The following is a 27,991-nucleotide window of genomic DNA, read 5'->3' on the forward strand; positions in this document are numbered from 1 at the left end:
CTGCACATTTAACAGCAGAGGTTATATATTCATATGGTGTATATCCGCTATAGTGCATTCAAATCTTCTGTAAAATTTGATTCTCTAACAGGATTTCCCCAGTTTGCTTTTACTCTCTGAGGTCCTTTGCATACATAAGCACTCATAACAACAAATGTGGTAATCAATAAATGCATATTTATTTACAGGCTGCTTAGTGGTCATTTCAGGGGTAATAATAAAACATATACATAATCATTTTGAAGGAAAGAAATTCACAGTAAAACAAAATAATACAAGGCAGGGAGTGACTCATTTCTGGTTTTGAACTGTGACACATTTTTTGTAGTTAACACTGCAGCTGTCCAGAAAACAAACCTCCTCCATGTTTGACTTTGTGGTGCAAATACGATCGTCCACAGGCTGTTGAAACTACACAGAATCAGATATGTTTGTTAAATACCAAGAAAAGTACAGATACTGTATGTGCCAAAAAGATAAGATGGAGGTTTTCTATTCTTGGATTAATACGACTTTAGCCAGTGGACTATATCAACTCAAATCCAGACCGCGAAGACACGGAGACATAAATCAACACAATAAAAGCCGAAAGTGTCCAGATTTTTGCCCTCCATCATGTTAGCGTGTATCAGTGAAGAAGGCCATTCATAGAGTCAGCTGATTAACAATTTAGAGCCCAACATGTCTTTAAAATTAGTCTTTGGTACAAAACTTGTAAGGCAATTCAATGTGAGCTTACAGTTTTTGAAGATGGCTTCACACGTCACCAGCACACTCAAACATCAATGGTTCATACAGTTAACATGTACAATAACATCAATGTACCATAAAACGGTGATGTCATCATCGCGTGCCCTGGTTAGTTCTCATAGAAGACATTAACATGAGTAGTTTGGGATCAATGTTGAGGTGTGCCACTTATGGGGGCCCCTCCCTCACATGTAACTCACAGTACAGTACTTCATCACATCTCAAGCTTTGGAACCCAATGTTCCTTTCCCTTCTGGTTACAGTGAAGTGCTTCAATCTACTGACATTCAATAGTGACAATTCATTTACTTTTTCAGGCTTTTAATAAAAATATAAATATTCAAAGCAAATATTCTCAAAATTAAATGTATTTTTGTATAATTAATTTACGCTTTAATAGAATTTTAGTATTTTGTTGCCCTTTGTTATTTCAACTTTTCACTGCAGACGCAACAATACGATTAGTGGCAATAATTCAGTTTATACCTGCAATATGTTCAGTCTCACGTTAAATTAAGAATCGCAATATTGTGGCTCAAGTGCTGTGAAAAACTTCCACCGCAGTGCTCTGTCAGGTCTCCAGAAAGAACCAGAGGTCACCTAAAAATAAGTGGTTGTCTGTCACCTGCACAGCTGACACTTCAGGCCAGTTGTACCTGCAGCTCAAAGTTTTAATTGGTAGCATAAGGCAAGGTGGGAGAAAGGGGAAAGCAGTATCTCTCCCATTGTTTGACAGTGGACTTGTATTCCTTGTCAGTTTTTGGTGCCTGTTATTTATATAAAACCAAGCAACCATCTCTGCTACACATAAAGGGTCGTAGTACTTCCAGTTACCACGGAGATTCAGGTTATATCTCTGCTCAGTAGGACACAGTAGTGAATGGTTTGGAGCAGTCCGGCATCCAGCAGGCCACGGTGGTGGGAACGACGTTATTTCTGTGCAGCTTTGATGACCCATTCTGCTGTCGGGTTCAGCTGGATGAGGTCTTTCATGAACGTTTCCTCATCTAGACATCTCTCCTCTGAGGGACGACACATGAAGAGGAGAGGGTGACATTAAAACATGTTTCAACCATTGACTTACTAACTGGGCAGAAAAAACGACATCCAAACATCTTGATTAATAATGATTGAGTTGGTGCAGGACTTACTGATGTTTCCACCAATCTCATAGAGACACAGATCTTCTCGTTTCACTGTCACTGAACTGGGAGGGCAAAGAGAGAAAGAAAGCAAGAGAAAAAGTTAAGGATGGACCTCATATAATACAATAAAATACTGTATGCAGAGTTGCATGTTTGCTTATTACCTCTCCTGGCTGAGGAAGCGTGTTAACACATCAGCAGCCTGCAGCTCTTCAGTCAGCTGAAGTGCCATGGATACTTTGCTGAACTGTGGAGCTTGGACTCGGATTAATCCCTGCGAACTCTCCTGGTCGTAAACACAGACAAACAGGGAGACAGTCAATCATGCAGACGTAAATATTTTCTAATAATGAGGTCAAAACAGTGTCCTCACAAACACGCATAAGAGACGGGGAGTTTAGACAACAAGAATGTGGACTCGCATACATTCCTGTTTAATAAACTCCAAACACTGTCTGACATCTTAGCACTTGGCTAAGTGTTGCTGTGGTGACTTTCACCACTATAACGTCAAAAAGAACAGTACTCTGTAATGTGCTGCTGTACTTGGCTAGATTAGCTTATTTCAGTAGCTTAGCATAGCAGTAGTTTCTGCTAGCTCCACAGACATTTCAGTACATTTGTTTTTCATTTTTTTAAATACACAGAATAAATTAATTTGTGCTTATTAGATACTAATAAAATATAACTTTAAAAATATATTGTATATTTGAAATGAAACAATGCTGACATTGGAGCTATTGCGGCTGTCGGCCTGTGTAAGCCGCCAAAAAAAGCGCTGTGAGGGACTAAAACAGGCGAGGAACACTGTGACATGCTATAAGAATAATACATAAAAAACGATATGCATTCGACAATTTATTCTTCCACACAAAACTCGAAAAAAGATACCAGTAACCTGCTCGTAAAAATGAACGTTTTTGTGCATTTTTGTGCGGTCAACAGAAAATATCGCCTCCCAGGCTCACCCCCTCTCTCAGGCAAAGCCAAAACCCAGACGTGTACAGGTGAGTACAATCAATATAAGCAGTGCCATTACCGCCCAAGCTCCGGTAAACACGCCCACCACTAATAATATACTCACAGTAATATTTAAAAAAACTATCAAACTAAACTTACAATGCTGGCTCCTACAGGAGCTGACTGACTTTGGCATTTGGCACTCATACTCACTCAGCAACATCATTTCGATACATCACCACTAGATGTCACTGTTTCTCAATACGCTCTGCAGAAGAGCACTGATCATTATGAATGTGATAAGATGGTTTCAAAACGTGACTATCACTGTTTCAGTTGAGCTATAATTTATCCATCCAGCCTTTACATGTGGTTTATGTTGAAATGTAAGGAAACCTTTGCTGTAGCTCGCGAGCTTGCCACCTTTACTGGTGGTTTACTGGTGACACTGGAGTTCTGGGATAAAGAAGTCTACTTGGAAAGGCAAAAATGTGTGCCAACTACAATTCCAATAACATACGTAATTCAGAATAATGGTTCATACACAATGAATGACAATGACAATGAATCTGCAGCAGGAGGATCTCTTTACATCTTTTTAAAAGTAGATTGAAGGCGTTGGAGGAAGATGCATCAGGTTGGTAGATGCTTTGATTCATGACTTTCTGCTATGTGACCCTGTTGACCTGTGTTTGTTATTGTTATGTGTTATGCGTCTAAAAGAAGAAGAAGAAGAAGTGATACTTTATTTATCCCAGAGGGGAAATTCAAATTTTTCACTCTGTTTTTGCAAACATGCTACACAAACGTAGGCCCGAAATACAGACATGCACAAAAAGGACTCCACTGACATGCACTAATGGAAAGAGTCAGAGTGAGGGGGCTGCAGGTGGACATGCGCCCCGAGCAGTTGGGGGATTCAGTGCCTTGCTCAAGGACACCCCGACAGTGCCCAAGAAAGGAGCTGGCGCCTCTCCATTTACCAGCCCAATTCCACGCTTGGTCCATACCGGGCCTTGAACCAGCCACCCTCCAGTTCCCAAGCCAAGCCCCGACAGACTGAGCTACTGTCTACCCAAACTTTGCCTCTTTAATCTCAATGAGGCTTTTCATGGTTAAATTAAAATTGTGTAAATGATCAAAAACCTCCTGCGAAATAAATGCAGATTTACAGTTTCTCATTAGCACTTAGTCGGATTATAAGCAGTGTTTTGTCCTCTCCTACCTCTGGGATAGCTTTTTCAGATGTTTTTTCGGTGGTCATCTTCTTCAGGAGCTTTCTTACAGCCCTCTCTTTATTCTGTTTCCTTTGACTCTCCATGTTTTGTTGTCTGACCTGGGTCACGATGAACTTTGGGATCTGCAGGGACACAAAAGGGAGATTTAATAGCACGAGTACACACAGTATCCTCCTCCACACTCCTCTGAAAATAATCTAGAAGCTTTGGTGTTGGCCTTGACATTTTGTTTAAAGAGGATATTTAATTGGCAGAACATAAACAAGAGTTTTACAGTCCAAAGAAGATTCTGGTATCTGATCAGCAGCCGGACGATGTTGGCCGTGCTGGTCGCCATGGAGAACTCCTGCTGTTCTGTAACTTTGGAGCGAAAGCCTTTGAACATGAAGATGTTTGGAGCCATGACCACCGAGACGTTGTTGAGGGTCATTTTATTCTTGGCCTGGTGGTCACTCACACGCTGGAAAAACTCCACCAGAGCCTGTGGAAAAAAACAGGAATCAGATTTACGCTTTTTATTTCTGTACGCAGATTTCAGACTGAGAGCACCTGTACCTTCAAAGTGTCCCGATTGGCCTCCGGTAACAAAAGGACCAGCAGGTTCAAAGCCTGCAGCTGCTGCTTCTTTGTCGGGAGATCTGTTAACACACACACACACACAAGCACACACACCAATGCAAAGTATTTCAGTGTGGATATAAAGCTCTAGTGATTAAACAGAATATTGAATAAACAGATGATTCACATACTGTTGACAGCAATAAATGAGTTGAGGTACTCCACAGTCAGTAAGGGATGGGGTAACTCCCTGATGAACAGCTTCAAAAGGCTGGCAGCATCGTGCTGCTTCAGCTGCTGCCATGGAAACATCCCATCATAGAAGGAGGACTCGAGCTCCTGACACAGAGCCTGGATTTGGGACGGATACACATATTTTATCGACCTTCAAGAACAAATCGTGTTTCTGATGCCAACTATTATCATGGTAACAGGACAAACTGTTGGTATAAGCCCTTCTTTACTGTGTTACTGCTAAAAACAAACATTTGACCCCTTTTTTAATCTGTCTGCAGTGCCGGCACTAATGTAGTTTAACCAACCTTGACTCTAGTGGCCGCTCCAGGGATCCGTAGCAGCCCCTCAGTGTCTAATCCCTCGTCCTCAATATGACTCATAAGCTAGCAAGAAGCAAAAGAGAGAAACGGTTAAATAAAACATCCCACATTTAAAGTGTACAAACTCAAATTTAAGATGAACTTACTGGTAAGAAAAACTATTCAGTTTGATTTATGTTGTCCTCGAAATGGGAATGGAAATGAACACTAAGGATATATTGCTTCTGTTTTATTAGTACTATAATAAGTTTTCCTCTCTTCCTGGCTCTAATGCTGAGTGGTCCTTGTCTCAGACTGAGTGTTGGTACGCTCACCCTCTGCAGTATGAATGGCACTTTGGTCCCAGCAATTCGTCTCTGGTCCTGATCCAGTAAAGTGGTGAGGGGAACACCAAACAGGCCACTTTCTGCACACACATGAACACAAATATTTAATAAAGCAGAAATATCTTCCGACAGTATATTTACTGTGAATGTTAACCTGGAAAAAGTGGTTATTTATTCTCATTTTAGCTTTTATAAACGGCTTTATGTGCCTGGCAGTGTGTGCAAATACTAATGGCTAAATGTTCCTATTTTGTGTTATTACTTTTAGTTTTGCTTCTGTGGATGATTTCCCGTGTGTGTGTGTGTGTGTGTGTGTGTGTGTGTGTGTGTGTGTGTGTGTTGTACCTTTAGTCTTAACTTTGACAGCTTTATGAGCCTTAAGGTCGATCCCAGCAGTGTCAAATAGAGCCGTCATCTCCACCAGCACCACTCTGCGCACCTGAGTATTCAAGACAGACAAATATACATTAGAAAATGATCTTTAACAGTAAATGCATTCAGAAATAACTCTAACTAACTCATCTCTGATAAGGCAATTCGTCCTCAAACTCTAATCATATAACAAACATAAAAGATGCAAACACATGATGACATGCAGCCACGTTACCTTCTTCATATCCAGAGGAGACAGATCTCCTATTCTGGTCTGACCTGTTTTATCTCGGAGCAGCTTAAAGTTCTAATAAATAAAGAGAGAGAGGGGCAGGAACAGACAGGCATCAGTGACAGTGAAAGGGCACATTTAAAGAAAACACTGTGCCAAATTCATTTCTGAGTGACTTTTTACAAACACCCCTGGCTCAGTGTGCCCCCTCCAAACTGTTGATTTCTGGCTGTATTTTAATCTATGTTGCATATTTAATGTGCTCTATGTAATACTGAAGCGACTGACTTGTATAAGCACTGACTAAATTTGTTTCTACAAGCACATTAAACAGTGGAAATCATCTGTAATACCAGCTTTAGCCACCAGATAGTGCTGCAGACAAGCACTCGAAATGCTACTTCGTGCTGATGTGGAACACGATCTGTATGCCTTCACTGTGCTAATTAAAAGTCTACCTGTAATGTTTGACTACAACTATCCAACTGACAAATTTGACTGTTTATTATACACAATCAAACAACCTGATTAAACTATAACTTAAGAGTAGGCACTTTTCAACAGGAGCTCATTATTATTATTATAATAATCTTTATTCAGCCAGAAAAGTCCCATTGAGATTAACTCTTTTTCAAGGGAGTTTTGGCCAAGACGGGCAGCAGCATAATACAAACACAAAAAGGAACATTTAAAGAACACAAACGAGAACAAGACAAGCATAAGCAACACACATTTTAAATGATAGTTTTCTAGCAGTCAGTTTTGTGGCCATTCAAAGCCACAATCGAACATAATGTGAAACTACTGCTGTTGTAAAGTTGCAAGAAAAACATGTCGTCACACCTATAAATCCACGGCGGGCAGTAAAAACACAACTGTGTGCAGTAAAATGATTTTCTTTCTCTGCTAATCATTGACCCACAATAATTAATTATTGAACAATACAAGCTCTGATACAACGCTAAACTTAGCATAATTTATACTGTATTAAATCAATGCATGCACTTTGTTCCCTGTGGCCACACCAATGCTTCCTCAACTGTCAATAAGGAAATAAACATACAAATGTGCATTTATCCTGTGTGTATGTGTGTGTTTACAGGTAGCCTACGCGACTCACCGGTAGTTTGTCGTCAGGTGAGCTGGGGCCCGTGTTGACCCTTAACCTCTGATTGTTGTCCCTGTAAGTGAGCGCCTGCTCTGAAAAAGCCACTTCAACGTTCAGCTCCGTCTCGGTTTCTGTTGACAATAAAAGAAATAAAAGATACAGCCGCACGAACAGTGTACGACAAATGTGCTCATGTAGGTAAAGTACAGTTTTATAAGAACAGAGACGGACAGGTAAACGTGTTTTTAATGTTTAAGTCACTGCAGGAAAACTGCTGATGCTTTTGTAACTAAAACGTCTGTAAAAATAAATGAACCCACATTTTTAGGCTTTACAGGGTTTTTCCCATTTTTACATCAGTGCACAGTTTAGTAAAGTTTGTTAAAAAAAGACTTATTTTGAAGTTGTATTATAAAAAAGGGGAAATTAAGTTCTGTCATAGTGTTTAAGACCATATTTCAACTTTGTTATTCCATTTTTATGGCACCTAAAACAGACAAAATATCTGTTTTTTATATTGTTTTCTACTGTTTGTATCAAATTGTGTCTTCTCTGTTCTATTATTTGTATAATGTGTGTGTGAGTTGCTAGGCAGACGTGTAATTGGGCCTCAATGTGTCATCATGACTCATACTGTATGTGTGTGTGTGTCTGTAGGGGTGTGATGCATGTACCAGATGAAGTATCTTTCTGTCCGTTCTCACTTCCCCCTTTGGGTTTGTTGGACTCCTCAATCTGCGGCACACAGACACAGAAAACGTACAGCAAACAGTGTAATGTTCAACCTGTTACATTCTTCATGTTACACATTAGCTTGTCTGTTAATTAGTGGACAAACTGTGTGAAAAGGAAAGTGCAAGATTCAGTTCTAAGCTGTTTATTCTGCTGACTGCAGTAGTTAATAGAAGGACATTTAATATATTCAGCCAGGTGTAATGAAGGGATTTGATTTTGCAGTAATAAAGAGGGATTGGTGGTGTAACAAACAGCTTGGTAGTTGGTTGCCAATAACTGCCAGACTAGAGAACATCAAACACAAAGTTAGCAAAGTTGTTACCACTTCCTTTGTGGTAAAAAACAGGGAAATGTGTAATTTGTGTGATGTGGTGGTTTGTGCATTTCATGCTATCAAAGAGGAAGGAGGAATACAGCATCAATGCAGCATCATGTCCAGATTTCAAAACCCTTAAAATCACAATTATAAACATATAATAATTATTAGAAACTTTAAAAGGCAAGTTCACTTATTCACTCTCTTGCCAAGAGTTAGATGAGAAGAGGATCGACTAGTTAGCATTGACACTAAGCCAAACTCGGCGCTCATTAGCTATAGTCTGGTGACGATATAGCCTCTGGGGACAACGGTGAACATGTCGGGCATTCTGATGTAACCAGAGGTTAGCGATAAACGACTTCCAGCCAAGACTTCCTTTTCCATGCGCTGCATTGTTTACAGTCCAGTTAGTGCCTTGAGAAGCGACCGTGTGTTCAGATCCAAACTGAAGCCAATTTCGCCCCTCCAAATATGTCAGCAACAGAAACGCCGTCATTTCTTGGTTCAATAAATCCCCCGGAGGAGCGCCGTTTTATTCTACAGATTGACACTAAGCTAATCAGGGGGCAATAGCTAGCAAAGCGAGGTTAGCTAACCCTGTAGTCTCCAATATTTGCCCGGCAACCTTACAGAGACTAAATGAAGAAACACACTAAGCTAAGTGAAGCTTAGCTCCAGCTTCCTATTTATTATGATATTGATCTTAACTTACTTCAACTGAATATGGGCTTTTCCTAAAATGTAGAGTTCTTTCTTTTTAATTACACATCTTAAAATGTTTGATAGAAGATGTTTTAATTTTGACAAATAAACTCATCCAGCAAATGCACCGAAGCAGCTGTGAATATAATTCTTTCTCTAATGTTTCAAGTTTTAACTCTCTCATTTATGGTGATACAACATAACCAGTTTGTATTCGTGTGTGTGTGACTCTCCAAACCTTTTCAGGAGGTCTGAATATGTCCCTGACATCGGGAACGTGCTGCCGATTGCGTCGCCGTAGTGTCTGCTGTAGTGATGCCACACGTCGCTCTACAGCTGCCGCCTGAGTTCTGGTCAGCGTGGACAGGAACACAGCGCTGTCTACCTCCTGTCAATCAACCAATCACACTTAAACATGAGTCAATAATATCTTAACTGCATATTCATCCATCTTGTGCCTCCTTCAGTGTGTCAGTCTTTTTTTAATAACACATACTAACTCATAAAGGCAGGCTGAAAAGCAGGGCATAAGTAAACAGTACAGTATACACACACTGAATCGCTGAACTGTAAATATAAAGCTGCTAGTCTATGACTCAGGTCTATTTGAGGAAGGGAAAGATGATTGACACCTGATCCTGGTCAGCTGCGAGTGAATCATCGAACAGCCGTGCTAGCCCCGCCTCTGTAAGCCACGCCTCCTCCTGTTCCCCTTCTGTAAGAGAAAAAGAGAGGGAGAAATTAAAAAGGTAAGATAAGGAATTTTTCACCTGGTTCTCTGGATTGTTCCATAACTTTAGACTTGAAATGAAGGAAAGGTGCCGACTAGAATTGAAAAAGATCCCCACAAAAGACACTCAGGCAATTCTTCAGGTGCAGGAAACGGAAAGGAGTAACAGCAGACAGATCTGGAGATACATATTATACAGGAAGCTGGTGTTTGCTCCAGAGAACAATAGTCTTTATAAACAGGCTAGAAAAGACTCGCATAAATACCAACAAGACGTGCATACCTCTGATGTAAGGTGACGCAAGCCTGAGCTTGTAGTGTGAGTTTGAAAACGGTCTCACCAAATCATTCGAGTTCAAAAGATGTTGCAAGAAAAATACTTCAGATTTTAACACTCTAGATTACATTATTTTATGTCAAACCCCATTTACATGTTTTTTCAGAGTGGATTTTTGTTCCAATTGACTTGAGCTCGTATGCCATTAAAATCACAAAATGATGCACCAGTGTTTTATTACCCGTATAAATAGCGAGCAAACATATGGAATGCTGATTGGACCAATACGTGTAGTTTGATGCTCACATTAATACGTCCAATATGTTTGTCTTAACATGCCAAAATATGTCATCCTTACATGTCTATTCATAACTTGTTAAGACGTTTGTACCATTAAGGCTTCTCTGCTATTAGTGGGCGTGAACATACCCGCCCCTTTTTGACGTAGGTCCCGCGTTGGGCTGTACGTATTTCTACGTTGCTAGTGGGTACGTTTGGGTTACGTAGCTATCACGCGTCTTACACGCAACTGTGATTTAGTATGTGAAACAGTCCATTGTGTGCAGGGTGGATCGGTATCTGAAATGTGTGGGTAATTTATATGGGGTTATTTTTGTTTCTTTATTATGCAATGAAACATATTCACTGAAACTATCACACTGCAATCAAAAAATGTTTTATTGCAAGTAAAATACATTTGTGATTAAAACATATTAATGCAAATCTCTTTTGTTTGCAAATCCTTTTTCACATTTTTTCTCGATAACTAACCAGTACAAAAATGCTGATTTTAATAATGTCACTGTAAATGTCAATCATTTCTTAACCCCAATTCAATCAATATTATTTCCTGACCAAAGTTCATACAAGATTGATTGAGTGGGGAATTGTTTTCTCTCTTCCAATGACTATATGTAGGGATTCCCCTCAGAAATGGATGAAGTGGTAGCACCCAGGTCGTCTCAATGTGCTTTTAGCGTGTTAAGACGACATATTTTGGCATGTTAAGACAAACATATTGGACATTTTAATGCCAACGTCGAACTAGACGTATTGGTCCAATCAGCATTCCATACTAACCAAGTAGCTAAGGGGTCACGACCTCTGTATGTAGTGTAAATTAATGTTTCTAGTAAAAAAAAAAGGTAATTGAACGACCAGAGAGGGAAAACGTGCGAAAATGGACACGCATAACTGGATGCAAAGCAACCAAAGACTCATGCAAAACTTCAACAATATGCAAAATGAATCCAAGGGGACACAAAGCTCCTGTGAAGACACACGAAATGACCTAAATGGACACAAAACAACCAAAGAAGATGTAGAACAACTACAAAGAGACAAAAGGCCGGGTAGTTAGTAGAGTTTTTTTTTGCGTCTCGCCCAGCGACCCACATTCTCACAATCTGTCCATGTCTCGAGCACACACATGCCCAAACTACCCTGTGATCGAGCTCTGCCGCTGCATTATCTCTTCTGTAAGCAGAATCCTCTCAATAAAACACAATGTGTACTCTTCACATGTACGTCTCTTTTATGTCTTTCCACGGACACCCTGTATCTTACCCTCAGGAATTTTCTGCTGCTCCTCCTCAGGCACTTCCCCTTCTCCTCCAGCTTCTCCCCTCCCTGCTCCTCCGTCTCCTGAGCGGGTGATATTCTCCACCTCCTTCCAATAGTCATCCATCTCCAGCTCATCCAGAGAGTCCTAGACGACGTGCACAACAACACAGAAAATGAGGACTGATCCAAGTTTCATAACTCATTCCTATCCGAACTGTGTCTTTTGTTGTTGAATCATCTAAAAAACGCTCCTATAAGAAACAGATGTGATGCAAAGAGATAGCAAACACCAGCACAGGACTCAAGGCGAGTCTGGACAAGTCTCAAGAGTGGTGGTAACTGGCCATGCAGCTTCTCTGACACATAAGCACACACACATTTTTTATTTCTACATAAAATTTAAACAAACCTCAAAGTTTCTCCAGTTCTCTCTGCTTTTCCTAATAAGGCTTTTAACTTGAATTTATGTGCTGAGGCTGAAAGTCATCCTCTCTGGGAGCTGCAGAATACTTGAAACATATGAGTAACAACTACGATAAGCCTGCCAACCAAACCCCATATAAAATTTTAATAGTTTCAATTTAGGGCTTTATAGCAGACGATCTTAACTTGAGTACGTGCAAAATTTTTGGGACATATCCGTCTACACGATCTGTATAGTTGGAGTAAGTTCAGTGTTCAGAGAATCTGCTGCCACAGACTTTTCACATCGTCCACGGCCTACCTGGGAGTTGCAGCGCTGACATGGAGGCCGTGCTCTGGACCTGGAGATGGGGCTGTGTCTGGGGCTGGAGCCGGGCTTAGGGCTGGAGGAGTGCTGAGACCTCGGGCAAGAGGCTGCACTTGGGTTTGGTAGTGACGATGGCTCGGTGCTGCCGGTTTTAGTGCTGCTGGCGACAGTGGAGGGCGCATATCTGTCTCCGTGATGAGTGTTCTGGCTCTGTTGGACTGCGTAGTGGCCTGTTCTGCGGCTACAAGAGACACAGGAACAGAGTCAGAAGGTATTAGCACAATTCTTTGCTAACACATGTCAAAACAAGACAAACAGATCTTTTAATCTTTAATTAAAAGTGCTGCTGACAGGCCTCGAGTGTAACTAACTCTCAGCCGTAACTGTTTCACTTCTAGCTGTGCTCTTTGCACCGTTTTAATCACTGATGTTATGACTTAAAACTTATGACTCATAATAAAAACATTCCTGGATCATACAATTTGGATAATCAATTATGTTTATGCGCTGTATAAAAGCGTGTCAAAGTGCTGCCTTAATGGCACCACAAGAGACAGAGATAGCATGTGACACCTAACGGTCAGTGAGTCAGACGGACAGAAGTCGGTCAGTGTCTCTCGCTGAAGAAGAGCCAGCAGTGTGTTGAATTTCCAGTCAGGGACTAAGAATAGCAGCGCTCACACAGCTCGGACTCCTGTCTGCTAGCTTAACACAGTCAGCTCAGCATAGAGTGTACTTAAGTCTTGTTTAGCCTAGCAACACAAAGTGTTGTATGCGGCAGAAATAGTGGGAACACACTTAACTTAAGTGCAATCTGTCATCCAAATGTAAACAACAGCCCTGCCACCTTTCACAATACATAAGTTGGGGATGCTCTCTTGCTCCTTTAACATAAACTTTGTGCACAGACTAAAACTTAAAGCTGCTATGAAGAACTTTCAGTTTGTGTTGATTTTGGCGCCCCCTGTGGACGAAGCCGTACCTCTTATCTCTTTGCTGATTTTGTCCTCTACATGCCTAACTGGTGGTTTTTAACAACAAATCTCATCCTGCTTTCTTTAACAGCCACATGTATCACTCACTTTGAATGTTTGCCCTGGAAAATATAAACAAAGGCAGCATGCAGTTAATCGCTTCATCTGACACCTACCCACCACCAGCAGTTTCAGGCATTAAAAATAACTATATTGAAATAATCAATCTTGTCGTTGATGGTCTGGTTTGCTTTTGTAGCTCATGAAGAGTAATCAGAATTAATTTCAGTCTGTTTCACAACCAGTGAAAAACTCCTCACAGGAGCTTTAAGCTAGAGATAGACCGATATGGTTTTTTCAGGGCCGATACCGATACCGATTATTAGTAGTCAAGGAGGCCGATAACCGATATTTGGAGCTGATATTCATTTGCAGTAAAAGTAAAAATGTTGGCGTCAAAATTTTGAATAATACAAACTCCAACACTTAACTTTGTTTAAATGCCTTTAAGCATATGTTAATTAAACAAACAGACAAAAAGCGCAGGGAGTTCCCAGGGTCAGCAGCATCTCTTTGTTAACTGAAAATTTAAATAAATAAATAAATTACTTCACTATAAAACTTCATTTAAAAAAATAATAATTAAAATTTAAAATAAAAAAAAATAAAAAAAAAGGCCAATATGCGTCAAAATGCAGATAATCGGCCCGGCCGATAATCGGTCTATCCCTACTTTAAACATCCACCAAATTAAGCTTTATAAGTCCAAATTTAAAGTAAAGTATGATCATCTAAAAACACAAAAGTTGCTTGTCAAGTTTGACAAGTTTAACTCTGATATATGCAAATACTAGGTCCCTTTACTAACAGAAGTAAATGTTGTGCCATTGATATTTGTTGCAAAGGGGGCTCCAACAATGGCCTTTCCACTCAGTGTGGTTTCCAGAGTGATGCCTCGACTGCCTCTAATTGAGGGGAAGTTGGTTAAAATGATACATCGTCATCATATGTATGAGGGTTATCCCAGGGCATTTCATGTAGGGGTCTAATAGTTTCTGCTTTGCCAATGTCCGACTGAATGTCCCCTTTGTTGCGACAGGAAGTGACACTATCTACTCAGCACATTCTCTCTCTCCCCCTCTCTCTCCTTGTCTCCTCCACTTCAAGCTGTAGAGTTCTCATACAATGAGTAGCTACAGTTACAGTGAGACTGACTGTTGTGTACTTTCTGTGTCCTGTGCCAATCATCAGTCTGATCTCACCTGTCCAAACACACAGTGGGGGGAAATACAGAGCTGTATATTTGTCAGTGGAGCTGCTAATAACTTGAGCTCTGCAACAGTAACTGAAACTGGATGTGTCAGCGGTTACTGCGAGGGCACAGAAAGGATGGTGTCAGGATTTAGCAATCGGTGAAGGCAACCGGCTGTGGAAACAGTAGACAACAGTCAGCAGTACTGTGAGGAAGAATGTTCAAGTGTGCATCATTTGGGGTAAATCAGTCAAACTTGAACACTTTAAAGTAAAGCTGCCAAATGACCACGTGAGGCTCTCTTGGCAGTCAGACTGAACAGTCAGAGTTCATGTGCTGTGTTAATTAATTCGGATTTAAGAGCAGAGAATTACACTGAAGGTTCCTACTGAGCCAAGGCCACATACCACAGCAGACTTCCTGTAGCACACACACACATATGAAGCAATAAAAAAAGTATATATAGACACACACACACTTTGATCTTGATCACAATTGACCTCCTACTCTCCTTCCTTCCTTCCTTCAACCAATCTCTTTCCCCCGCTCCTCCTATTGTCCTCTACTTCCTCTCCTCATACACCTCTCCTGGGTTTGTGTCTCCCCTCTTCCTGTCTTACTGCTTTGTATTCACCTCTGTGTTCTTCCATGTCTTCCCAAACATTCCTCTCATTATCTTACAAACTCCTCTCCTCTGCTTCCCCTACTACTAAGATTTAGTCTAAGCGCTGAGTGATAACATGAGCAGAAACATGCTCCTCTTTGTTCTGATTACAGCAAACGTAGCAGGTCATCCCCTGACATTTGTTCGTTTCTTTTCTGAAGCCTCGACAGTTGAAATGTTTTCATTCATAAGGAATGGGAAAAATGTCTCAGTTTTCAGATCTACTTGAGGAGATTTGTTTACCTTGGATTCAAACCATGAACTCACAGGATGAGTTAATCATTGACCTTCTTCAACAGTTTGAAGAACCATAAATCCCAGATAAGCAAATACATAGTTACAAACATATTAACACACACATTAATCTACACCGTTGCTAACTATAACTTAAGACATTAAGAAATCGTTTACACGTTCAACGATATATTTACTTATACATCCTGTATTATTATGACATTACTGATGTGTTCACACTTAGCTTACATTTGGACTATTTTTAGCCATGCTAGTGACGTAGCTCTAGAAAAGGCTGCGTCGGTCCTACAATTAAACCCACACTGAAATATCTAAAATACTATTTCATGGATTGCTATGAGGTTGTAGACATTCATGGTCCCAAGAGGATGAATCTTAATGATTTTGGTGTTCACCTCACTCTTCAAGGGCCACTAAGAGGAAGGAATTTGTGTTTCTTTTTAGTTAAAAAAATGAACATCTCCTGCGTGGAGTTTAAATGAGCGAATTACTTTTTGTGCACAAACTTAAAATCGCCCTCAGAATGATTCATAAAAACATTCCTAATTTTTCACCTTGATCCGTCATCGGGTCTGTGTTTCATTTGGACCAAAGGTTTTTCAGACATTTCCATTAGCCTCAGCTGTTCTGTGTGTTTAGTAGCAATTGGCTAATGTTAGCATGCAACTATGCTTAGTAAACATTATTCCTCCTAAACATCAGCATGTAAATTTTAGCATGTTGCGATGTTAGCATTAAGCTCATAGCAGCACTGCTGTGTATAAATACACTCTTATAGAGCTGCTAGCATAGCAGTATTCTTTATTTAGTTAAGGTATGTGGATGAATTACATGCTGTAGTTTAGGGACAGTTTTTGGTCGATATTTGGTTGATTCTCTGAACAATCTGATTGGCTGAGACACTCATGCCTTGTTTAATTATTATCACACGAGAGGAAGTGATGCACTGAATATCAGCACTGCTGTGATTCGGTCACAGGCCTGAGGTGCAGTGATACACAGAGTGAAAAGTCCCAGTGATGTTGTGCTCTATATCAGCACTCATGGAATGCCTCTTGTCCAATCAGATTACTTGGTCGGAACTAACTGACTAATGTTCATATAACTGTGGTCCTTTAGTTCAGTGAACAGAGTTTTCTATGTGTTACAAAATCAAGCTTTGCAGCTTCTGCGTAAATACTGATGACCATTCAGTGATTTGTAAAGCAAAAGCAAGACAGGACTGCTTCCTCTTTAAAAATGAGTAATTGTACAGAGACTGTGTGTGTGTATGTGTGTGTGTGTGTGTGTGTGTGTGTTTGGAGTGGGGCTATCCCAGTTCACAGGTTGTGTGAAGGCAGAGAAATGCAAACAAATTATTCAAAGCTTTACACACAACAACACACATGACTTTGCTCTCTTACACACACACACACACACTCATGGAGGTCCCGTGAGCCCTTTGTAAGTTAAACAAACACATTGTCACACTTTCATACATTTGTGCACAAACGATCTTTAAAGGAAAACAGTGCAGCAGTGTGTGTTATTGTTCTGCTCTTTTTACCTTTAAACACACCTTTTGTCACCCGCTCAGAGCTGTCGACAAAGAAAAAGGTGTGTGGTCGTGTATGTGTGGAGAGGAAACAGCGCACAAGTGAATCCCACACTGAGAGGTGGACAGACTAATGTAAAGTAACAGTATCAACCGTCAAAGAGCAACTTCAATATGAGCCAAGATCTGAGTAAGTGAACTGAGCCCAACTATTTGAACCAACTTGACCCAAGTGACTTTTACAGGACTTCTCCCAACCAACAGCAGGATGACAAGATACTACTTTATGCTCAAGATAGAAGGATAATGAAAGATTGTATTTTTTTAAAAGATGGACAGTGGTTGTCGTTAACTTTCTACATGTTTTCAAGTATTATAGAAATTTGAAGCACTTGACTTGTGTACACTACCAGTAAAAGGTTTGGACACACTTTCCCATTCACTTGTATGAGAAAATTTGTCCAAACTTTTGACTGGTGGTGTATTTCCATTTTATGTCACTCTATACTTCCATTATCTACACCGCTTATCCTGTTCGGGGTCGCAGGGGGCTGGAGCCAATCCTAGCTGTCATTGGGTGAGAGGCCAATCTATACTCTGTACATAATATTTCACATGATATCTGGGGTTTTTTCACCTCATTGCAGAGAACATCAAGTCTCCCCTGTAGTGGAATTGATATGCCTACTCTTATTGTAGGCACCCACTGGCGACTGCGGAAATAACGTGCTTTTTAAAATGTACACATTCACTGGGCTACAGATACCGATAACGAATCGATGATATCGTGCATCCCTAATTATCAACTCCTAAAAACTTCTGATGTAGAGTAAAAGATGATCAAACAGCTTAAACATAAAGCAGAGCATAAATCTCCAAACACTGAAACAATAAAATTCTGCTTAGATAAATTCCATATTCTGATTTCATTACTTGACACTCTGAAAGAGGCCATTCTGCCTGTTCAATAGGCTAACATATATATTTAAGCAGCAATAATATATGCTTTGGTTTAAGTAGATTTAGATACTTAAAGTAAGTTTATACTTACTTTATATACTGTTTAAAAGCAGTATGCTGCGGCTTAACAGTCAGATATTTCAGAGGTTTCAGCTTTGTATTCATCTTACAGTCATGGCTGAGATTTTATCAATGTTCTACAGAAATGTTAAAATGAATCCTTTAAAAGGATATGAGTGCTTATTTCATCACTGGAGATGGATGCAGCTGAACAATGGACAGCTGAGGATGTTTTGCAGCCGCCATAAGAGGGGGAAGGAGGGCGGGGATTGTGTGAGTGGCATTCCCATTCATATCAACAGGTGCCAGCTGCCCTCTGTGGAAACAGAGGCTGTCTGTGTTCCCTCTCTAACAGTTACTGCTCTCAGCTGTGACACACTGACTAATAAATCATCTGCATTTAGTTCTGATTAATCTATAGTTTACTGCCTGTTACTTTGTCAATCTTGGTATCCGTCTTTTTCTGGCACAACATTTCTGCTATCTTCGAGCTGTCCGATTATTCTTATAATTTTTGTTAGTCTATTCTTAGGTCTGCTCATTCAAAGTATCCTTTATAAAGTCCAGGCTAGTCTGACATCTTGTAACCTCTCACAGCTTTTTGCAGATGTCATTTCCTGTGCAGCATTGTATTTCTGCTGCACGGTCAGGCTTTCTGTTGCATCACACGGTGAATTAATCCAAACCATGTGTGTCCACTGACTACTGGGCTACATGCATGCTTGGGCAAGAGAACATAAGAGAGACACTCTGCCCATTAAGCTCGACTTCTCCCTCTCAGAGCATCTAAACCCCAAATTAAAAGAGATCCATGTGCAAAACTGCCAGCAGACACGTAACCCAAGGCTCCTACGGTTGGATGTCCACAGCTGGAAAAAGTCCAGAACTTTCTGTCCGTCTGTCTGTGTCTCCCATTTGCTGACTAGAGGAAACAATGAGCACAAAACTAAGTCTTAGCGTCAGCCTAGACAGGACACACACACTCTCCTGTGGGAGGTGAGACAAAGGCAGGCTGTAACGTGATGCTGTTGTTCTCCAGCTAGCTGGACGAGCCATCTGGAACACACACATACATATACTGCATATGCACACATCCACAGAGGCAGGTGTGTCCATCTGAAAGCCAGCTGCACTGGGAGTTATTTACTTCACGACACCAAGGTTGTTGACTGCATTTGTTTGCTGATCTAAACATGACCTGGACACACACAGACAGCTCGGCGAGGATGAATAAACAAGCATGCTCTGTTACAAATAAAAGACTGTGACTGTGCAGTCGTTTCCATGTGAGCAAAGTTCCTGTTCAGTGGTTCCTCCGTGACTGTGACTCAAAATGCCTCTGTAATGTAGGAAGCTGCCAAAGAGGCCCAAACACCTTACTAAGAGGCTTTCTGTTGTTTTTTAACAAACAAGGAAAATAAGGATTAGTTGCAACTCCAGTTTATTCTACTGCATCAAGTGACACCAGCAGAAATCAAAGTCTTTTGGTCCTGACGATTTCAAGTTTTAAAGATATAATCTCAAAGATTTCAGTTTCGTTCTCTTTGGCGGGACCTTCTGGCAATAAACTGTGATAGTGGGAGTCCACTTCCTACATATCCAGACGTCTATGGTTGGATCACATTTACCTTCATCTGAGCATCGAATTTGTTTCTTTTCCTTTGGATTTTCACTTATTTTTGAAGTTGTATCTGTAGTCATCGATCTTTTCTTTGTTTGTTCAGCCATAGTAGATTACTGTTTACTCGCAACACTTGCAGAGGCTGGAAAAGCAGCCGCTTAGCTCCACCTACCTTCTCTGGCAGACCAACCACTGCTGGCTGATGGAAAACACGTCACTAACTGGGCGCCGCTTGTGATTTTATCCGCGGATGTCACCGCAGACACTCAGTCCAAAATAATACTATATACTATACTATATATAGAAATGCAAAGGCCTGCATCAGTGGGAAATAGTGACTTAACAGTCACTTTTTTAAATGAAAATCTAGGATATTATTATGTTAAGTTTAGGGCCCGGCAAACAGTAATCTTAAATATGATAATTTTTTTTAAACAACATGAAAAATAAGAGCTTAGACAATTTCCCAAATCCTTAGGTAACAACTTGAAATGTCTGAAAAGCCAAAGATATTGATCTTCAAATAAGCTAAGTACAAAACAGAATAACCATTAACCACACATTTTGGAGCTAGCTTAAAAAAAAGTAGCATTTTTGATTTAAGTATTGTTTAAATGACTAGGGTATTATCCTAAAAATAGTAATGTTTTTATTTAGCATATTATTAGAAAAAAAGGTTATCCTTTCACCTACAGTCGCCAAGAAGGCTTCAGAGTCTAACAGGCTACGTTGAAAAATCTGGGCCAGTGTAACAAAGTCAAGGTGAACCTGCTGATAAAGAATGTGCTGAAGGAAAAACATAACCCTAGGCCAAGGGCGGAGCTGGCCTCTGCATGGAAACAAAAAGGAGCCTGCATGACTGCAATTAACCAGGTTCTACTTTAACGATACTACTGGTTTCTAATTCTGCAACAGGATGCAGTCAACACGCTAGTTTCATTCAGCTTGTACTCTGTATAAAACATGTTCTCAACAGCTCTCAAGTTAAAAAACGTACACTACCATCATAATGACCTTTGCTCACTTGCTCGCGCGCACACACACACACACACATAAACAGACACCTTTAGCCGCCGCTGCCCTCATTTAACAGAGATAACAACACTGATATGTCCCACCTGGGCAGGTTGGGCTCATGCTCCTGGACTGACGGACCGCTCGAGGCACACGGGCTAGTTTTCGGCAACAGTTCCGCGTTGCTGTGGTAACCCGTTAAAACCACTCCCTGCGTCTGCTGCTGCCGACTCATGTTTCTGCTCCGGTTCTTCTTTCTTCTCCTGCTCCTCACACAGCTGGTATCCAACCACTCACTGATAACTCATTTAAATGATCCTGTGTATCTTATATACCTATGCTTCCCATCGCCATACCTCCCATAATGTCGCCGACTCATTCTGACATTAACTCTCCTCCTTCCTTCTCTCCCTCCGGCTCCCTTTTCTTCTCGTCTTTCTCCACAACTTGTGTGTTCGTGAGTCTGTGTGTGTGTTTCTGTGTGAGGTACTGCAGCCGGACAGGGGCTGGACCACAGATATACACAGCCCAGGGATTGGCTGAAATTTAAACAGGAGGGCAAAGTTTCTCAGGTGGTGGCGCCCCCTTCTGTTTGACGAGGGTAGTGACTACTTCCTGGTTTAATGTTTCATTTGGGGCTATAAAGAATATTTGATTGAGCATTTTTGGTATTTTTTATAGATTAACTCATAATTTCAAGTGCATCTCTTCATGAAGTCCACTTCATAAGCTTAATCACACACTGTAATGTGTTCTGCACTTGGACAGTAACATTTTAATTTCACTATTTGTGCCAACGTTAAAGCTTCTTTGAGGAGTTTTTAGCAGGTTAAGAAACAGACTGAAATTAATACTGATGCCTCTATATGACAGAGATCATCAGCAACAAGACTGATTACTTTAGCTCAGTTGGTAGAGCAGGCACCCCATGTACAGAGGCTACAGTCTTCGATGCAGCGATTGCAGGCTCGACTCACGGTCAGCCGACCATTTGGTGCATGTCATCCCCCACATTTCCTGGCTCTCTTCAGCTGTCCAATCTAATAAAGGCAAAAAGCCAAAAAAATCATCTTAAAAACAAGACTGATCATTTCTATATACTATGTTTTAATGCCTGTCACCGCTGCCACTGGGTCGGTGTCAGACAAGGCAATTTACAGCACGCTGCCAAAACAGTCTTAGTTGACATTTTCCATTGCAAAGATTCACAGTGAGTGATACGTTTGACTCTAAATAGATAGCAGGATGTTTTTTTTTTTATTAGAAAACACAATATAGGTAGGTACAGGACAAGATCAGCAAATAGATATAAGAGATCTCTTTGTCCACAGGGGTCACTTAGATCGACACAAAGTTAAAGTTCATTACAGGAGCTTTGAGTTATTCAAAGGTGGTTTTAAACAGGCTTTGGCTTCTTTTTGGACGGTCATCACAAACACACAGCCAAAACACACAAGGAGACAAATTAATCTCCCCGACTGTCCCGAGTCAATCCAAATGATCATGTACTTACATTAACTGAAGGTCAGACGGAGACAAAAACAAGTTCAGGCCTCAGAAGGACTGATAACAAGAACTGACATCTATAGGTCAAACAACAAACAAAAAGTCATTTTCAAAATGTACCATTTTTTTCTGATTTTCAGAGTAAAAGTAGCCAAAGCACAATAAAAAACACAAGTTACTTTATTGCATTAGCACTAAAGTAAACCTACTTGTCTAAAATAGTCATTTCATTTGTTACATTATGCTCTAGTTTTGAAGGATGGTCCAGGTGGTGCTTGGTCTGACTTCCTCATTTGCATTTGGCTACTAAAATATTGACATGCATCATATTTTATGACAATATCTTGCTGGTATAATACAGTAGATGGTAACTACAGCTGTTAGATAAATATAGAGTGGAGAACAAACTTCAGTTTAAAAATAAATGGCCGCACAGAAGTTGAGCCTAAGTTAAATACGTGTCTTATTTTGAAACTGAAACTCTGGACGGTGTTGAGCATCTGTCACTCAGGGAATATCACACCCTTGACCTAAAAAAAAATCATGATCAATATTCCTTTAACTTCACATATAGTTTAGGATCAATGAAATTTTAACTTTTGAACTACAACACCCAGAGTTTCAGCTTTTTGAATTAATGCTACAGTTAGATGGAAAAGAAATGCTACTTCATTGCCATTGCCAAAAACTGAACTCAACAGCAACATAAGTGTGTCACGTAGAGAAGCCGCACACACACACAAATGAGCAGGGTTATGAACACACCGGTGTCAGAGCGCGCAGACGCTGTCTCACTCTCTCGGTCCTCACCTGAGATGAAGGTAGTAGACGAGTCTGGAGACCATTGTGTCTGTCTGTTCCATGCGTCCAGCTAAGCGCTCTTTAACAGAGCACGACCTGCCGGCCATGTGCTGCTGGGAGATGATGCTATAACACTCACACACTGTGAAAAGTGGATTAGCCAAAGAGGTCAATCAGATTTCTGCTGCTCCTCCATCTGCCCCTCCCCACCTCTGATCCCCGCCATCTTAACCCCGCCCCCACCTGTTCTTCCTCCCAGTACCGCCGTCTGTCCAGTCACAGTGCATCGCTCACTGTCCTGTCTGATTCTGCTGCACTCTGCCAAATACTGATGCATGATATGGTACATGTGATATTATATTCCTGTAGCCAGTTTATATTTATATTTACTTCTTAGATTTGATTATTCTATTTTAGTGGTACACTCATCTTTAAGCTGTATTTGGAGGCCTTCTCAAACCACATTTATTAAAATCAGGTTGCTGTTCTGGAGGGTGAGATTTTACAAGTACGCCCCCTGGTGTTAGTTCAGTGTTTATCAGCTGCTCAATTATGCAGGAACACTACTCTAATTATGTTCTAAATTAAAGTGTCAATATGAATTTTAAAATAGAAAGCACACAGTGCATTTGACCGTGAACCTTAACACCAATGAGAGCCCATGTATTTTCAATTTATCTACAACAAAGACAAAATCTCTTGGAAGTGAAAGTGCATTTGAAGTTTTATTATCACCAAAAAGTGGTTCGGACCCCGTGTAAATGTTTAACACTGTTCATTTAAATCTGCATCTTCATCTTCAAACAGAAACTGCTGAGCTTCATTATTAGAAAACACTTGAACAGTTTTAAAGAACTTCATTCTTTTTAAAGACGTGAACAGACATTGATGCATCATTATTCCTTTTATGACATTTACAAAAACACACAAAAGGTTAAACTCTCAGAGAAAACACGCTCTTTGCTCTTTGATCTGCAACACACAAACATTTAATGAATGAGATCAGTCTGTCTGAAAAGCCTACATATAAAACATGAGATTTCTTTCAAGGAAAGTTTAATTGTAAAGAACCTGGTCAGGTATTAATAAGGGATGCACGATATTATCGGCACGTTATCGGTATCGGCCGATATTGGCTTAAAAATGAACTATCAGATATCAGCCAACACGCCGATATCCGCCGATATAATTAACCGATAAAATAATGGGCTGCTGCATACTTGATTAAATGCCCGACCTTGGGACAATGTCCCCGGCGCGAAGAAGACCTGCGCGGTGCAGCGTGATGACGTCACATGTGTCTACCTTCAGCATGAGAGAGTTAGAAGCCAAAATGTCCGTGGTGTGGAAGTTTTTCAAAGTGTCTGAAATAGAAAGCAAACCTGCTCTTTGCAATGACTGCTCAGCTTCGGTGATGCGAGGAGGAGCCAAGGCAAAGTCTTTCAACACTACAAACTTGATTAACCATCTCAAGACCCGTCACCCCGACCATTGTAACAAATGTGATAAGAGTATCACCATTATACTGTACACTAACTCCAATACAGAAGAGAGCTGATGATCTCTGCAATTAGATTTGCGGGAAAAAAATATCGGTATCGGTAATCGGCTAAATGAGTTGTAAAATATCGGCATATCGGATATCGGCAAAAAATCCAATATCGTTCGTCCCTAGTATTAATAACCCTCAGACAGATAGATTAATGATCAGATGAGGGGTTAGTAAACAGGCTTTCTTACCTTGTCATTCATCGTTAGAGCTTCACTTGCTCCTCAAGTGTCTGAACATCTTGGAGTACAAATCCTTCTGCTTGTCCAAGCTGTCTTTATAGCACCTGAAACATGAAACAAACAATTTACACACATGAATATCCATCAGAGTGATTGCGGCCTAATAAAGCTCTGTCCAATATAAACTCAATCAAAGACATATTTAAAGCCAAAATTGCACTGAATTGTCTTGAATTATTCTAAACTTCTCAATATGAGAATAAAAGTGTCTTACGTTGCCACTCTCATCAGCAGGTTGTTGATATCGCTGTCGAAGGGTTTCTTTGCTTGTGCAGTAATGAGGCAATCATGCGCGCTCTCGTACTCATGCAGCTCCAGATACGCCTGACGGGACGGAGATTACATCATTCCAAATAATGGACTAATTGTTCTCTAGAGTGTGAACAATTAACAACACGTTTAACCCAAAAGGGGAAGGAGAGGCTGATCAAAAACCCCTAGTGGCTCACAAGGTGTATTACGCTAAAAAATACAACTAATTCCTAAGCATAAATGTACCTTAAAAATGAAGCTAATCTTTAGTGAATTCATCCTATATTGACAAAATATTGCATCTGGTTCTGTCTGTGCTGAACATCCTTCCATGGAGACTTAAAAAATAAACATTTCTTATCATGCACCTATAAGCTGGGGAAAACACGTCCCTGTCTGACCTGTCCGCAGCGGAACAGAGCCTTTGTGTTGGTGGAGTCTATCTCCAAGGCTTTGTTGCCGTACTTCAGGGCTTTGCGAGGGCTATCCAAGCGCAGCTCAGTGAGAGACAGGTTTAGATAGAGTAGAAGCAGAGACGTCTTGATCCTCTCCGTCTCTGCATCGCTCTGTCCCTCCCTGTTTCCCAGCAGCGTCATTGCCTGTTCACAGAGAATTTGGTATAGAACAGACTTAACCAGTACACTTATACACAGCTGCATGTCACCTCATTAGCTAATTACCGTAAAATTCAGTGTATAAGACGCACCAATATACCAGTATAAAATGCAGAGAGGTTTGTTATTGTGTTATGGTATTTAACCCAGACGATGGCGCTATCCGGTTGTTAAGTGGTGACATCGCATCTCCGCATTAAACTGTTTTCCTGGCCGCTACAACGTATTTACAATATGGGTCAGTGCTGAGGAAAACTACTTTTATTGTTGCTAACACTTCGTCACAGACATGAATCGTCATGATCGCCATTGCAACCGCCACCCTCGCAACAAACAGCGTTACCGTAGGCTGCCAGCTACCGTTAGCTGACACACTGGTAGCTAGCAGGATTGCAAACTCGACATGGCGAAAACAGAAGGTAGGCTGTAACTTGTGTGTGTTTTAAATGAAAACAAATTGAAATAGTGTTGAAATAACTTGTAATCATGTTTTTATTATTAAATAGCTATAGAAAACCTTTTCCCCTCTGGTATATCCCCCCAAAACAGACTGCGTCTTATATTCCGGTGCGACTAAATTAGATGAAATAGAGCATCGCCTCTTTATCTTACTCATCTCGAAGTTTTACCTGTTTATAGCGATCTTTGGCGTTGTAATACCGGCTCTGGTTGAAGCAACGGTTGCCCAAGCTGCGCAGTGTAGAGACAACTTCAAGAAGTGTGGACAGAGGAACTGTGTTCTGCTCCTCCTGCAGACAGAAGAGGTGTCAAGTGGCTGAACATAAAAACACAAGTCCTTTGAAGCCATTTCCTTATTTTAGCTGTTGAAAAATAGTATTATAAAAAGAGCAATGGGTCATAAGAAATAAATCAGGTGCAGAAGGGGAAAGGGAACTACCAAGGTGCATAAAAGGCAATAACCAGAGGGTCAGTGACAACAACATGACATTTGCATGCATCTGCTGTCAAGTGGAAAATCAATGTCATTGTCTGACTTCTCGGCACCCTACTACTCTGACACAACGAGGCACTTACAGGACTCAGCGCATTGAAATTGTCCATTTGTCCTGAGTCGAGGAAGTCAAGGACATGAACCTCGTACAGAACAGTGGCAGCACTGGGAATCAAAGGAGGACAGCCCATTTCCCCGTATGCATACTCAGGCCGGAAGAGGAAACGACAGAACTCCCCCTTCTTCATGGTCAACAGGCCCAGCTCCAGTCCAGCCAGCGTCACATCTGTTTGAACAATCAATTCATAAACGGTTCAATTAAATCAAAGTGAAAAGATCTATGTAGGCCAAAATATTTAATACAACAGGCTAATCACGTTTAAATTCAGACCTCTCCCTAATTTCATCATCCGGGGGTACTTGTGGTGTGTGGTAGTCTCAAAAGGATGGTCAGAATACTCCAGGAAACCAGAGTAATGCACTGGAGAACAAAGAAAACTGTAAGAAGAGGTTATGACAGAACAAAATAACTGGACCAGGAGTTTTAAGAATAAACTTTTAGATAATCATACTTAATACTGAAGCATTTTCTGGCACAGGAGGGCCCTCTCCAGGCTGGACCACCTCTTTCAGGATCCCTCCATCTCCCAAGACGTCACGCATCTGCGGGCGAAGCTGCTCAAATGGACTCTATGAATGACACAAAAGAAAAGGCCCGCAAAAATGTCAAAATCAATTCATCTGTTGACTTTTGCTTTCCAAAATTTATTTGGTACACATGTATCATTTGAACAGCTACTTGTAATCAGCTAAAGCCGTCATTTAACTGTTTAACTATTACTTTTTTGTACAGCTCTTCAGGTAATATTAAGTTAGTTTGACTTAAATAAAAAAAAATTGTGACCAACTTTTTAAAATAGATTAAAATAAATGCATACATATATAGCTTAGGAATCCAAATAAAAGTAAGAATAAAAAAAAGTAAATAAAATAAATATCTAAATTAATAAAACATATGTGCATATATGTGCACACACACATGCATACAAATATATATACACAGATATTTCTCAATAAATAATTTTAATATAGTTGCACTGATGCTGTTGACATTGAATACTAACTTATACCAAATTCAACTTCACAAACTTAACTTCCTACTCTCCTATTGTTAATAAGGCGCATTTGTGAACGTCAACTTACGGTATTTTGTGTTACAATAGACACAACTAGCTCTTAAACAAAACAGCATCTAGCTAAGTTAGCTACTACTACCATTAGCAATTAGCACACTTAGCTAACCACGCTGAGCCTTATCACCATGGTAACTTACCGGAGTGCTCAGCCACTCGTCAGCGTTTATTAACCGCCGGATACTCGGTACTAATCCGTTTCTAGACATTTAGTTTGTGGTAATGGCAGGTTTATTTGATAGTTTA

At 40.5% G+C, this 27,991-nt stretch overlaps 2 protein-coding genes across 2 annotated transcripts; both read right to left on the reverse strand.

Annotated features, from left to right (window-relative positions):
• Positions 1 to 157: 157 nt before the first annotated feature.
• Positions 158 to 21,149, reverse strand: arhgap18 (Rho GTPase activating protein 18). Its single transcript, XM_069657228.1, has 18 exons — positions 20,741 to 21,149; positions 12,297 to 12,543; positions 11,576 to 11,717; positions 9,635 to 9,717; positions 9,241 to 9,390; positions 7,921 to 7,981; positions 7,259 to 7,377; positions 6,142 to 6,213; positions 5,880 to 5,973; positions 5,523 to 5,614; positions 5,194 to 5,271; positions 4,843 to 5,002; positions 4,649 to 4,731; positions 4,368 to 4,574; positions 4,081 to 4,215; positions 2,060 to 2,181; positions 1,902 to 1,957; positions 158 to 1,772 (listed from the first exon to the last, which is right to left on the reverse strand). Exons 1-18 carry the CDS (start codon positions 20,869 to 20,871, stop codon positions 1,681 to 1,683), a joined length of 2,124 nt encoding a protein of 707 aa, XP_069513329.1. The 5' UTR covers positions 20,872 to 21,149; the 3' UTR covers positions 158 to 1,680.
• Positions 12,489 to 27,954, reverse strand: fkbp6 (FKBP prolyl isomerase 6). The gene is made up of 10 exons (XM_069657227.1): positions 27,886 to 27,954; positions 27,125 to 27,242; positions 26,944 to 27,033; positions 26,636 to 26,838; positions 26,230 to 26,349; positions 25,388 to 25,585; positions 24,949 to 25,058; positions 24,684 to 24,778; positions 22,953 to 23,085; positions 12,489 to 12,543 (listed from the first exon to the last, which is right to left on the reverse strand). The coding sequence occupies exons 1-8, from the start codon at positions 27,952 to 27,954 to the stop codon at positions 24,706 to 24,708; spliced, it is 981 nt and encodes a 326-aa protein (XP_069513328.1). The 3' UTR covers positions 12,489 to 12,543; positions 22,953 to 23,085; positions 24,684 to 24,705.
• Between the last annotated feature and the right edge of the window lie 37 nt (positions 27,955 to 27,991).

This window comes from Semicossyphus pulcher, unplaced genomic scaffold (assembly GCF_022749685.1).
Source record: "Semicossyphus pulcher isolate SPU_LCO1_2020_fin unplaced genomic scaffold, fSemPul1.0.p SCAF_11, whole genome shotgun sequence".
NCBI lineage: Eukaryota > Metazoa > Chordata > Actinopteri > Labriformes > Labridae > Semicossyphus > Semicossyphus pulcher.